The sequence below is a fragment of the Durio zibethinus genome, chromosome 15 (genome assembly GCF_047325235.1).
Source record: "Durio zibethinus cultivar Kanyao isolate XHJ-2024 chromosome 15, ASM4732523v1, whole genome shotgun sequence".
Classification (NCBI taxonomy): Eukaryota; Viridiplantae; Streptophyta; class Magnoliopsida; order Malvales; family Malvaceae; genus Durio; species Durio zibethinus.
Genome location: NC_143176.1, coordinates 22315966 through 22329075, shown reverse-complemented (window position 1 = coordinate 22329075; position 13110 = coordinate 22315966). Strand labels below are relative to the sequence as shown.

General features: G+C 30.7%; 1 protein-coding gene across 1 annotated transcript; it reads left to right on the top strand.

The window, feature by feature from the left end:
- Positions 1–10612: 10612 nt before the first annotated feature.
- On the top strand, positions 10613–13023 carry LOC111302177 (uncharacterized). The gene is made up of 3 exons (XM_022898114.2): positions 10613–11162; positions 11599–11772; positions 12762–13023. Exons 1-3 carry the CDS (start codon positions 10785–10787, stop codon positions 12930–12932), a joined length of 723 nt encoding a protein of 240 aa, XP_022753849.2. The 5' UTR covers positions 10613–10784; the 3' UTR covers positions 12933–13023.
- The last annotated feature ends 87 nt before the right edge of the window (positions 13024–13110 follow it).

The following is a 13110-nucleotide window of genomic DNA, read 5'->3' as shown; positions in this document are numbered from 1 at the left end:
CTCTCATTTAGTGAATCTTCTTTTTATTTTTTTCTTTTGGTAAATGAATTGAAATTTTAGATCAATTTTGGGTCCAGGACAGGCAATATTGGTTCAATTTTGGATATTAGACAAAATAATCTCAAAAACCAGCTACAGAATTCAACTCCCTATAGACATGAATGATCTCACATCCTCAACCTGCTCCAAATATGTTATAGCTTGAGTAAGAGAACATCATTTCCAGACTCATAATCACTCTCACAATTTTCTCATGTCTTAGTAAGATTCCCACTGATATGGTCGATATTGATTTTGACACATTTTTCTTAAATCTAATAGGATATTAGTAAAATGGATAAACTAGAATCTAACACATTTCTTCTCAAGAGTGCCTGGCAATTCAATTCAATTAAATAAGACTGCTCACTTGCCTTTTTATTTCAGGCAGGAATGATAACAGTATTCCATAGGGATTGTCAACGATGCTGAAAACGTGCTCCACAGCCTGATTTACCATAAAGCCCTGTTTGGACTTCATGTCGAACTAAGCGTGCAAATCTGTTCAAAATAATTCATGTCAGAAGTTTCAATTTTGGAATCTCCTCAAGCATTTTTTATACTTAATAGTCTCAAATTTTTTGCTTCTTCCTGATCATTCTTCTCTGTTAAGAGGATAGAAAAAGGTTTCATATGAGACTGCTATAACCTGCAAGAGAATGTCATTTTGCTCTATGTAATACTCCAGAATGTTTGATATCAATAATTCCACATGAATGCCATTATGATTCTTCTTGATAAAAAATGGTGGAGAAAAAGACTTTCACCCAATCTAGCTTCTGGAAGCATATCTGTACATGCAACTGCTTCATAGTATATTTATTGCGTTTTTTTTTTTAAAATTTCATTACAATAACATTGCCCTGTAAAGTTCATATACCTTCATTCCTGATTAACATGGTTGCCAACAAAAAACAGTGCCAAGTAAATGCTTCTTGGAACCTCAGCCAAGGACAATAATCCGTAGAAGCAATAGTGGTAGAAATATGTAGCTCTGACACATTCAGAATCTCTACTATGATCTGGCGCTGATACCAAGTCCATTTTGTTACAGACAATTCCAAAATATCCGCATATACTTTTGTCAATACATTGTTACAGATTTGCGAGTAATTGTCTTATAATTACTACATTAATTTAATCGTGATCAGTAAAGCATTCAGCACAGTCAAATATAACTGGTCTAAAGATGCAGGCAGCTTAGAAAATGAGGACCTGTCCAAAGAAATTACTTCGAATTATGGAGGAAATAGGGACATCTGATTGACTATGTGTAGACATCTAATTTAGTTCAAGTTCAGATCAATTAGGCCTGATTCAAATGGGTAAGTTTGTATATTTTTTTTCTCTTCATTTTATTTTTATTTTTTTAATTTATTTTTAATTTGTATTTTTACATTTTTATTTTATTTTATTTTTATTATTATTATTTTATATATGTATATATATATATTTTCTTTTCTTTTATTATTATTTTTTTAGGGATTTATGTATTTATTAATATGTATATATCTTTATTATTATTATTATTATTTTATTATTTTTTTTCTCTTCTTTTTTTTTCTTTTTCTGTTAATATTTATGTAATTATCTGTGAAATTTTTCAGAATCCGATGAAAATTCAACCGGAGTTTTTCGACCTTTTTAGAGAGAAGCGAGAGAAAAATGAAAAAGAGAGAAAGAGGGGAAGAGCGTTCTGCCTAAAAACAGAGGGAAGAGCCTTATATACCCTCCCAAAACGATGTCGTTTTGGCCTTAAGTGATCCAGAGGATTCGCGCGTTTTGCCGAGATCCGACCCGACCCGAGCGTCGACCCGCTTCCTGACCCGCGCGTGTCTTCCCCTTCGAGCCGATAACCGAGCCGAGTCGGGGTTCCAAGCCGCTTCTCCGAGCCGTTTTCTCTTCCTTGAGCCGAGTCGAGTCGAGCCGTATTCTGAGCCGCCCTAGGTTTTTTATTTATTTATTATTTGTTTATTTATTTATTTATTATTTATTAGATTAGGTTTATTTAGTATTCTTTTTACCTTTATTTTATTTTTTATTTTTGTTTTACTTTTCCTTATTTTATTTTATTATTTTTTTTTTCACTTTTATTTTGTTTTATCATTTTATTTTCTTTAAATAAAAATCAAAAAAATATTTTTGGAGAAAAGTTGAAAGTATCAATTTTTCTTAAAAAAAAAATTTCAAAAAGGGTTTTTGAAAAAAAGTTGAAAGTATAAATTTTTTTTGAAAATCAAAATTTCAAAAAAAAATCAATTTTTGAGGAAAAATCGAAAGTATCAATTTTTCTCAAAATTAAAGTTTCAAAAGAATAGTTTTAGGAAAAAGTTGAAAGTATTAATTTTCCCTACACAAAAACAATCATTCTTTTTTTCCTTTTTATTTTGATTTTGATTTTGATTTTTCTTTAAATAATCCGACGACGGAGCCTCTGCAAGTGAAATAATAGTTTTTCTTGCATACTCTTGAGGTGAGAGAATTTTCTCAATTTTTTGCTAAAAGTATTATAGTCAATTGAGAATAATTTCTAATAATTAATTACTTGATAAAATTTTAAGGCTAATTGGATAACACAAATTTAAGCTGGTACCATCTTTTGATGGGCGTTGTGAGGGTGTTATAACCTTCCTCACACATAATCGAACTCCCGAACTCTGTTCTGGTTAGTAGACCTGAACCTATTCTTCTAGGGACTCTTAAACTTAGATGTTCCCTCAAAAGACAGATTTTTTAGGTGACCATACACCTAAATAAAAAAGATTGGTGACGACTTCTTTAAGTCAATATCTAACGATAAATCTCCGAATTTAGATGTTATGACACTATGTCAACTTCCAAACTTCATGCATACGATAAGATTAGTGTCTTACAGTTTTTGTACTATTTCCATGAGCGATCATCTAGATATGAAGGGCAGCGGGGGGAAAATTTCGGCTAGCTTCATCAATGATGGTGGCAGGCTTGGGCCCAGATGGTGGGTTTTTTTTAAGCCTGCAATGAGATAAAGAAGCAAGAAAAAGCTAGAGGGTAATCTTTGATACAGTGCTGATGACTCAAAAAAGCTTGGTTTAGACATGAGAAGAAGTCTCTGAATTTTTTAGAATCTGACTGATTGGATCCTACTGCGAATGAATATGAGCTAATTTGATTGACCTTTATCATGTATGAGCCTTTGGGCCCATTCATAAATCCACAGTTGTATTTGGGTATTTTTCTTAACTTGATTTTGATACTGCAAGATGGGGAATTAAACACTACATAAATGAAATGCCCCCAATCATTTTGATGGGTGAAGTTTTCTGGAAAGAATTTTTTTCTCCTTGAAGGTGGGCTGCCTATGACTGCAAGACTAGCTGATTCTCCCCAAAACCATGCAGGAAAAACAGAAATGTGCAAAGGAATTATCTTAATTTATTTCAATAGGTCAAATGTGATTAGCATTATTATCCATATACAACCGCTATATTTGCAGTTCAGGAACGCTCATGATGGCAATTAAGCAGGGAGAAATCTAGCTCCTATAAAAATTACATCAAATTCTAATTTTAAAGGAAGAGCAAAACAAGGATCACAGATCAATTCCAAGCCATGAGGACTCCAAAGCCAACCAATCTCATATTAATTCTATCACTGTTTGAATCATTGGAATCCAGCATTGCCACCACCTTGGTTGTAATAAATCAGGGCAACCCAGACAGATCATGTCTCATATAATGTGAATTACACATGATTTTCAATCTGTGTAGCCCCTGGAAATAAGCGTTATATACTGATGACATAAATGTGATTTTTGTGCAGAAAAAATTGCATGAACTCTCTAAACTTGTCCATCGAGTTTACTATTTTTTTCACCAATGCATAAAGATCTGAAATCATACTGAATTAGAAAGCAAAAAGAAATGTGGACTTGTGGAATAGAGGAGAGATCTTGATTGTGACTAAAGTATAAAAATGGATAGACACGCAGAGAAAAATATCATACATATGCTTTGTTCTTTGTTCTTATTAGGAGAAGTTATGCTAATGATCAAACTCAATTTGATTGCAAAACTTAAATCAATACACAAATTATCGCGGCAGTAGGTAGAAAAAAAAAGAAGTCCGGTTCCTTTCCATTACTTTTCAATACAACTTTAATCATCATTCACGAAAAAATTTATAGAATTGCTGCATCGTGTAGACGCAAGTACTCATCTTTGTGGTTCAAGCACGACCGGCCAACCTGCTTTAGGGTAAAATTTTTCATTTTCAATGATCCTCCATGACTCGAAACCTAACCAACTAGAACAAGAGTAAACTGAAGTTGACTCTGATCAGTGATATACTCCAAAGTAAACTGATTGACTAGAGTTAGGGACACTGAAGTTCTATTAATCTTTTTCTTCTTTGCATGAAATTACCCACATGACAAGGACTATAATGCTTGCTGTGCCTTATCTCAAAAGGGGCACTTGCCACATCTTTCTCCATCAGCATTCATCAACATCCCACCAATAATTATTTTTTTTTGAAGATAGAATGAAATTTGGCAAACTTTGGTTCCTGATGTTACTGGGAAAAGACCCTTGATGTGGGAAACACTCCACAGGATAAAATACAACCCTTGATGTAGCTACAGGCATAGTTTATTGTTTTTGAGTAATGAATGTACTCCACATAGTAGTGGACGGCTACCTAGCCTATTTCATTTGTAAAATTTTTGCTCATTTTGAAGGGTAAGATCAAAAGCTTTTCCTCCTTTTAATCATGTTGGATTTGATGAACCCTTCAAAGTGAAAAATCTAAGCCAAGCAAATTAAGTTTCCCATCCGCAGAACCAAGTAGAAGCTTCTAATCAATGGTTTTGACAGTCACTTTTGTCCTACTAGTGCCCTTTTCCTTTTCTTGGTGAAAACCAAACCCATACATGCTAGTAGAAACATAAGAACTGATCAAGAACATCATGGTTAGGCCTCTGCCTATCATTAGATTTTTTTGTCTCTCCCCAAATTAGTCAATTTCTTGTTAATCGAAAAACAAAAGTACTCTTTGGTTTAGTCATTACCCCTTTATTACTTTCATTTGTTAAAAAAAAAAAAAATCCAATTTATGATAACAAATAATTTATGTAGAACAGTCAAAAGCTATGCATAATTGCAGTTAAATATTTGATTCAATAATTGATGCCAAGGAAATGATTTTTGCAACAATAATAACTTCAAGACTCTAGTTTCATAAAGTTTTTTGACAAATTAGAAATGCAACAGAAATGACATCTTCGTACTTTGAAACAGATTTATTTGCAACAAACAATCCTCCCATTGTTGACTGTCCAAATTAAGGTGAATATCTTACACTCTTGGAATCTACCCATTTTGCCTCAAATAAAAAAGTACCTAATTCCACTTTCAGAGACTTGCTCCCTCTTTAATTTCTTTTCCTTTTTCTTTCCAATTAATTTTTGAAGTCATTGCCACTTTTTTTTACGTGAAATTCGGGGTAAATAGTTTTAAAATAATGGTTATATATCATGCATTCAAGATAATTCTAATAAAAAATTATCAACTAGATTTGAACCCTAGAACTTTTATATCTAGGAGAATGATCATTACCAATTGAGCAAACCCCTTATTGGTGCCATTTTCACATCTATGGGTTGAAGCTTCATTATAGTACAACACATTAACCACATGCATGGCTCGCAGAATCACTCATTTTGTAGTGGTGAAACTGTTTAGCCTTTGACCCCATATCACAATCCCTACAAAGAGCCAGCTCATGCTGCGACACAGCCATATTTTCATTATCTTTATTCTCCCATTTATTCACCTTTTCATCTAAAAAAAAAATACCCACCTTCAAAATATTTTCTTTTTTCCTTCTTTTCCCCCATGTTCCACACAATAATTAAAGCCTTTCATTGCAATAGTAGGTCGTATAAATATTTATGGAGCTAGGCATCCATTATTTTTCATAGCTAGCTAAAATATCGAAATTGACATTACTCGAAATTTGTGAAAACTTTTATTTTCATGACTTTTAAACTTGAAATAAGTTCATCCATATTCTAAAATTGGAATTCAAAGTTTTATATTTAAATTTTAGAAAATGTCATAGACTTATGCATAAAGTTAAAAATTATCAATGCAATTAATGAATAGTTTGTAAATAAATTAGGTTTATATTTGTTTAGGAAATTAAAAAATTAATTTTAAATAAAATTTTAGAACTCGTTGTTAAACAAGCCAATCTTAAACAATTTATTTTTAATCCGTTTATGTTTACAAATAAAATTCATTAGGATTCTTTCATAAGTAATTGCATACTATATGCTAGTAATAATACAAACAATAACACAAACTAATAATAACAAGAGGAAAATGAAGTGCCCCAAAGACTTTGGTGCATCAGGTTGGCAGCTTAGCACTGTTAAAGGATATCTATGTTTTGATAGGAAACATTATGCCACCAAAGTGCTGTCATGTACTAAAGTGATCAGAACTGTTAAAGGGATACCTGTGTTTATAAACGAATTTGATTCAAGTTAGAAAATTTCCTAAGCTCATGATCAGCACTACATATTGTCATCATCAGGTTGAGCAAAGAGATTAGTTTAGTAACTAGAATGGATGTAAAATTCGTTGTTTGTCAAAGACAATTGGGTGAATGTGGGTTCCTCATTGTCTTTCGACCCTAGTTACTGACCAACCAGGGACCGAGTGACTGGAGTTACATTGAAGCGAGCACAAGTGCGTTATATAAAGTAGTGCCGGTGGCTGTCACTTCCCAGTGATTGAGTTTTCCTCAAGGAGACCGAGAGATACTCCATTTTGAAGTGATATAGATTGGACCTACTACTGTGAGAAGATGCCAATCTACTATTGGGGATTTGGGGTCCCTTCTTCATGGGGTTCTTTAGGGTTCTCAAGTTTTCTCATGTTATTTTCAACGTGTTTATCATCGTTAAAGATTTGAGTCAAAGCATCGCTACATATTTTCCGATCCATTTAATGATTTTTAACTATTTTGTTCCCAAATATCGGTCCGACACATAAAAAAATTTTAAAAAATAAACACACCCATGACATATACATATATCTGATCACCTAACTGAGTGTAACATAGATTTTCATGATTCAAGTTATAAAACTTTCAAGCTGATCAGTATTATTAAAGGTATTTTTAAGTTCAAAAGATAAATTTTTTTTTTTTTTCATTAGAAACTGTCAATAAATAATTAGATCATTTTTTACTTTTAAGTTGATCTGATATATTTACACAATGCTAGGTCACTATTGTACTTTACAATTCCCTTTATCTTCCGCTTATATATAAAGCTATTTAGGTACTATCAATTCATTTTTTTTTTTTTTTACTCTTTTATTTTTTACATTCCTTCGGACTTCTTTTATCTCGATTTTGACTCGAATGTCGAAATATAAACACAAAAAACATTTTTCACCTTTACTCTTAACCACTTTTTTTTTTTATGTGATTTCAAAATTTTCACCTTTTAACTTTGAGCTCGGCACTAACAAGAACTATATATTTTCAGCAGGTTGAGCAAAGAGATGAGTTTCTCTTGGCAATTGGTAGGGCCTGTATGTGGAAAGCTAAAGAATATTTTTCTTGGAAGACATCGAGTTTCGACTCCATGGGGCCCTTTTGTTTCTAACAGCTTTTGGACTAATAACAAAGGAGAGATCCATGAAATCCAGGGTCACATCTCCAATTTTGGAGTTTGACATTTTAACAAGGTTTGAGAATATTCAGTCTAAAGACATTTTAAAAAGGTCGAGAAAATAGTTAAATTATGAAAGTATTACAAAAGTTTAAAGACACATATGTAATGCTGCAAGTTTTTTTTCCTTTCTTTTATACAAAAAATGTTGATTCTATGAAACAATTAACAGATTTGCTGGAAGGGACCATGGCACTTCTTGTCTAATTTTTTTTAATCTAAATTAAGCAATTAGCGGTGTTAGAAAATTTAAAATAAAGAAATAATAAAATTTTTTAATTTTGAGATGTAAAAATCATTTTTTAAAAGATTGTTATACAAAAGCCTCAAAATCCTTTCGATAAAAATAGTGAAACTAGTTTTTATGAAATGTTTTCATATAGTTATGACATAAAATAACTTTTGATAACCATATTTTATAGATGATTAACCATAATTATTCTGGATAAACAATTATAACTTTTAAATTGATGGACAAACATAACTTTTTATAATTTATATTTTAATTTATGAAAATTAGTTAGAATAATTTGTCATCAATATAATTATTTAATTTATTAACGGATGATTAGTTTAAGTGATAAAGAGAGTATGTTTTTCTCTTTATTACTTAAATTCGAATTCATTTAAATACTTTGAAATGATAATTTCTCATGAATTCGTTAGAATCGATGTAGATAAACCTATTTCAAAAGGTTTGGACAAAAAATGTATTAGGTTAAATTCAAAATTTCCTCACTGCAAAATAAAAATATTATTATTTGATTCACCAAAATTATTTCGAAGAACTTCTTTTATAATGTGAAATTATAATATTCTAAATTATGAGCAAATGGAGTAGTAAGTCATTGTATTAATTACGATGATCAAGATCCCTTCGATCACATGAACCTAACTCAACTCTTTCCAAAATTGAAAGGGTGCTTTCAGCTATGCTACGTGATTCTAATGATAATTATGTTAGTTGATCATCAACAAAATCTTAACTAATATAAAAATATAAAATCAACCCTAGCAACCCTATAAATAATAAAGAAATTATATACAATTCTAACTATATATATGCTCCTCACATGGGGTTTGCATTGAAAAATGCTTTTATGTCCATCTCTCTTTTGTAAAGTGGATGTGGGGTATTCTCTTTTTATGCCGTCAAATGCAAGTTGGGCATGATTTTTTTTTTTTTTTCATATCCTTTTGAAAGACAATCTTTTTGTTAGGACTGAGTCCATTTTTCACTTCTATTACATGTTTTTTAAAAACATTATTACATGTTTATTTTTTTTTGTCTATTAAAGGTGATAACATTGTCTTAATTTTTTGTTTGGCGACATAAAAAGTGAATAGGTAATCATTTTGCTTCTAAGAGTTCCATTTTATTTTATGTTGTATTTGATGCATGGAAACTAACTTATTGAGGCATCCCAAATTTATTGAATAATTAAGAGAGAAATGTGGGAAAAGAGAAGTATATTTGATCATTTTGGGTGGGTGTCTTGTTCACTTTTATGAGTCACTATATTTCTACTTTAAACTCTATATATTATAATGATTTCTTATTTATGAAGGTGATTAAAAAATGATAATTTGTGTGTTTATGTCACTCTTATTTTATGTTAAATATATATATAAATTATAAATATTATTTTGTTATAATTTGAACCGACATGTCAAATATGAAATATATTGTTTTTCTATTAAAATTATATATAATTTTTATTAAAATTTTAAATTATATTAGTTTATATTATACCGCCATTTCTATAGTATGTCAAAGCCTTGAATAGCAATCTAGAATGACCAAAAAATGTTTAATTATGCTAGTAAATAGACCTGTTTAAGGGCTAGTTTATCTATCCAAACTCGAAGGTTCGTTCAAATTTTAAGAGGATTAGAACAAATAATTAAAACTTATTAAAGAAGTTTGGACACAATTTGAAATCTATTTAAATTTCAGATCAGGTATTGGATAAAATATTTAAAGTCTAAGCTTGACTTGACTCGGCCCAAATTCACATATATATAAAATTTTAATTTTAATATATATATGAATTATATATAAATTAATTCACATATATATAAAAAATAAAAATAAAAATTATATATTTTATTAAACTTAATTTTTATTTTTATATAATTTTTATTTTTAATTTATATATAATTCTTATTTTTACTTTATATATGTCAATTGAATATAATTCATTAAATTTAATTTAATCATATTTTTAATTTTTTATTATATAAATTAAGTTTAACTAATGAATTTAAGTTTTATTCTTTTTAATTTGGGTTAAGCTTGAAAAAATTTCGAGACCTAAAATTTCAAGCCAAATTAAGTTTGAATAAATATATAAGTTATTAATACTAAGTATGAATCAAAATCAACCTATAACCACATCTACTAGCACATCATGTTAAAATTTAAAAGATAAAAAATCAATTTTAATACTCATTTCGTCTCAAAATAATTGTCTCCTATTGATTTTTTTTGTCAAAATAATTTCACCTTAACCTTATTTTTTGAAATATAGTATTAAATTAAAATTTAAAAAAATTATGTTTTAAAAAATTTTTAACTTAAAGTTTATAAATCTTATTTTTTTTAAAAAAATTATATTTTATTATTTTATTAAAAATAAATGTCAAAATTAAATTAATTTGACCCAAAAAATTAGTAAGAGACAATAATTTTAAAAAACAATTTTGAGACAGAGGGAATAATAATTTTCTTAATTTATGACCAAGAAAATGTATAGTTTTTCAACTGGAATTTCCCATTTCAAAAACAACTTTTTGGTAAAAAGAAAAGAAAAATTTAAAAGTCAACTCCCAGCTCTTGGAAGGATGACGTCATCTTCCACGTCAGCATCCAGCTCTCTTGGCTCCTCATCATAAGTAGCAGCTCTGCAGCCTCTGCTCTCTCCATTCTTCATTTCTTTTAGGATTGAAAAAAAAAAAAAAAAAAGGTCAAAATTAAGCCAATCAAAATCAGTCCGGCGCCTAAGCCCACGCCTTACGCGCTATGTTTGGATACCCAACAATCCCACGCTCCTCCTTTGAGTTTCTCGGCGACTCCCTGACGTCTTCCGACGCCATGTCGCCGATAAACTTCCCGCTATGTCCGCTAAGTCAACTCACTGTGGCCGAGTCGTTCGACTCCATGAGCGAGACGCTTCACAGCGGTGGCGGCAGCAGCAGCAGTAGCGGGGGTTACAACTCGCCGAGTTCGCTGGCGAGATGCTGCACGACTCAGAAACCCGGTTTCATACAGAGGAGCCTCAGCAGCCATTCCCTTCAAAAGAGTGGACTTCATTGTCATTTCGCCTCGAGCCTCAACGAGTTCGTTGACTCTGATTCTGGTCCGGTGAGGAGAGTTTTTAGTACTGGCGATTTGGACCAGGTTAGTTTATCAACCCGTATCTTAAACCGTTAAACGGTTATGTCCGTTTTACGGTTTCTTTTTTCTAATTATTTTTTAATTCAATTAACAAATTAATATTCCCTTAACCTAATATATATTTAGTTTTAAATTTTCGGATTTATTCACGCAAATAAATTTTTTAAAGGTTTTTTTTAATTGTTTGTTATATTCAGTACATTTATTTTAAAATCCCTCTGTTTTAAAAGCGGGACGTAAATCAAATGAGCCTCTAATAATAATATTTTTACAAATTTTTTTTAATTCGAAGCCGATTCTTGATTTTGTTGATTTTGAAAAAATAAATTATATCTTAATTATTGAATAAAACGGACATAATGTTTTTCGATATTAAGTACTAATTTGTTATGCTAATTGCGAAGTTTAAGGTTCTTGCAATTGTTTGTGTCATGGGCAGGGAATTTTTATGGGACAGCGTGGTCGAAGGTCAGAGAGTCCATTGTCAGATGAGAGTAATGCTATAATTAAAGGAATGAGCAGAGCCTGCCGCTATAGTCCTGAGGAAAAGAAAGAAAGGATTGAAAGATATCGACGCAAAAGAAGCCGTAGGAACTTCAAAAAGAAGATTAAGGTCTAAATTAACTATCTGCTGCTTAACTATAATTCCCTTTTGTCTTTTTTTTTTTTTCCTTTTACAGCTATCATGGATTGTTGCATGTAGGTAAAATTAGTTTTTTTTTTTTTTTAAGCCAATTCGAGTCGTATCAAATTAAATTTTTATTATGTTAAACAAATTTTTAGTGTTCAAGTTAAATTTTGTCACACTTTTACAAAATAATACTTAAATTTTGAGTTTAAACAAACAATTAAAATTTTGGGTTTCGAAAATATTCAAATATACGATTCATTTTAATTTTATCGTTCTAAGTTCAATTTATACAATCAATTAGAAAATAACAATTGTTAATGAAATCAATTTCATTCATAGTTTGAATTTTTAATTTATTTTGCATTCAATTATTGGTAACATACATGATTATATAAATTTCCTTAACCAAAGTATGTTTTAATACAATAATTTATATCTCTCCTTTCCCCCAATAAAGGCAAAAACCTACTGATTATTAATTTCTGGAAAGCATGATTGCTAGGTTTCTTCCTCTTGTGTGATACTTTTTGGTGTCTGTCACTGTCAATTTATGCAAAATGCTCTCTTTTTGTTGTGAGTGCAAAAATGAAATCAAGAATCCCCTAATAGGTAAAAGATGAGCAAGCATGAGTTGAAAAAGTCATTCATAATTTCTTACTCTCCATACAAACAGCAGCTAAGGAATGTTTCTTATTGTATTTAAAAATGATTGACATTACATTGTCCACTCCAAGCTTTACTAAGAACATTTAGTTAGTGTGCTCCAAAGTCATTTTAGAATGACGTGATCATTTTCTACCGTTGTCCTCGGAAAAACTATAACTATCGCATGTGCACATATGTGTGTGCATGCACGCGAATGCTAATGACGTTATTTTTTTAAATATATAATTATATCGGTTTAATGTAGAATTTAGAAACTTGATTTATTCATCTAATCATGTGCTTATGAATATGTATGATTTTCTCAGTATGCATGTAGGAAAACGTTGGCAGACAGCAGGCCACGCATCCGAGGACGATTTGCAAGAAATGAAGAGATTGAAAAGAATCCTCAAGTTGAATGGAGCCACATAGGTGGAGATGGAGAGGAAGATGGAGAGGAGGTGGAGAATTGGATCAATTTTCTAGATTCACTCTAAGCAAATCTGATTAATCCTTACTGTTAAAAGAGTTGCTACTGTTTTGTTCAATATTATATTGTGGAAAGTTTAGATTTGCTTGTTTTCTTTATATTTTGATGCAATGTTAAGTCCTCAATGTTAAGGCTCACCCAAGAGTGAGCTTTGCCCCTTCCAAATTAAATATGTTAGCAAGTGT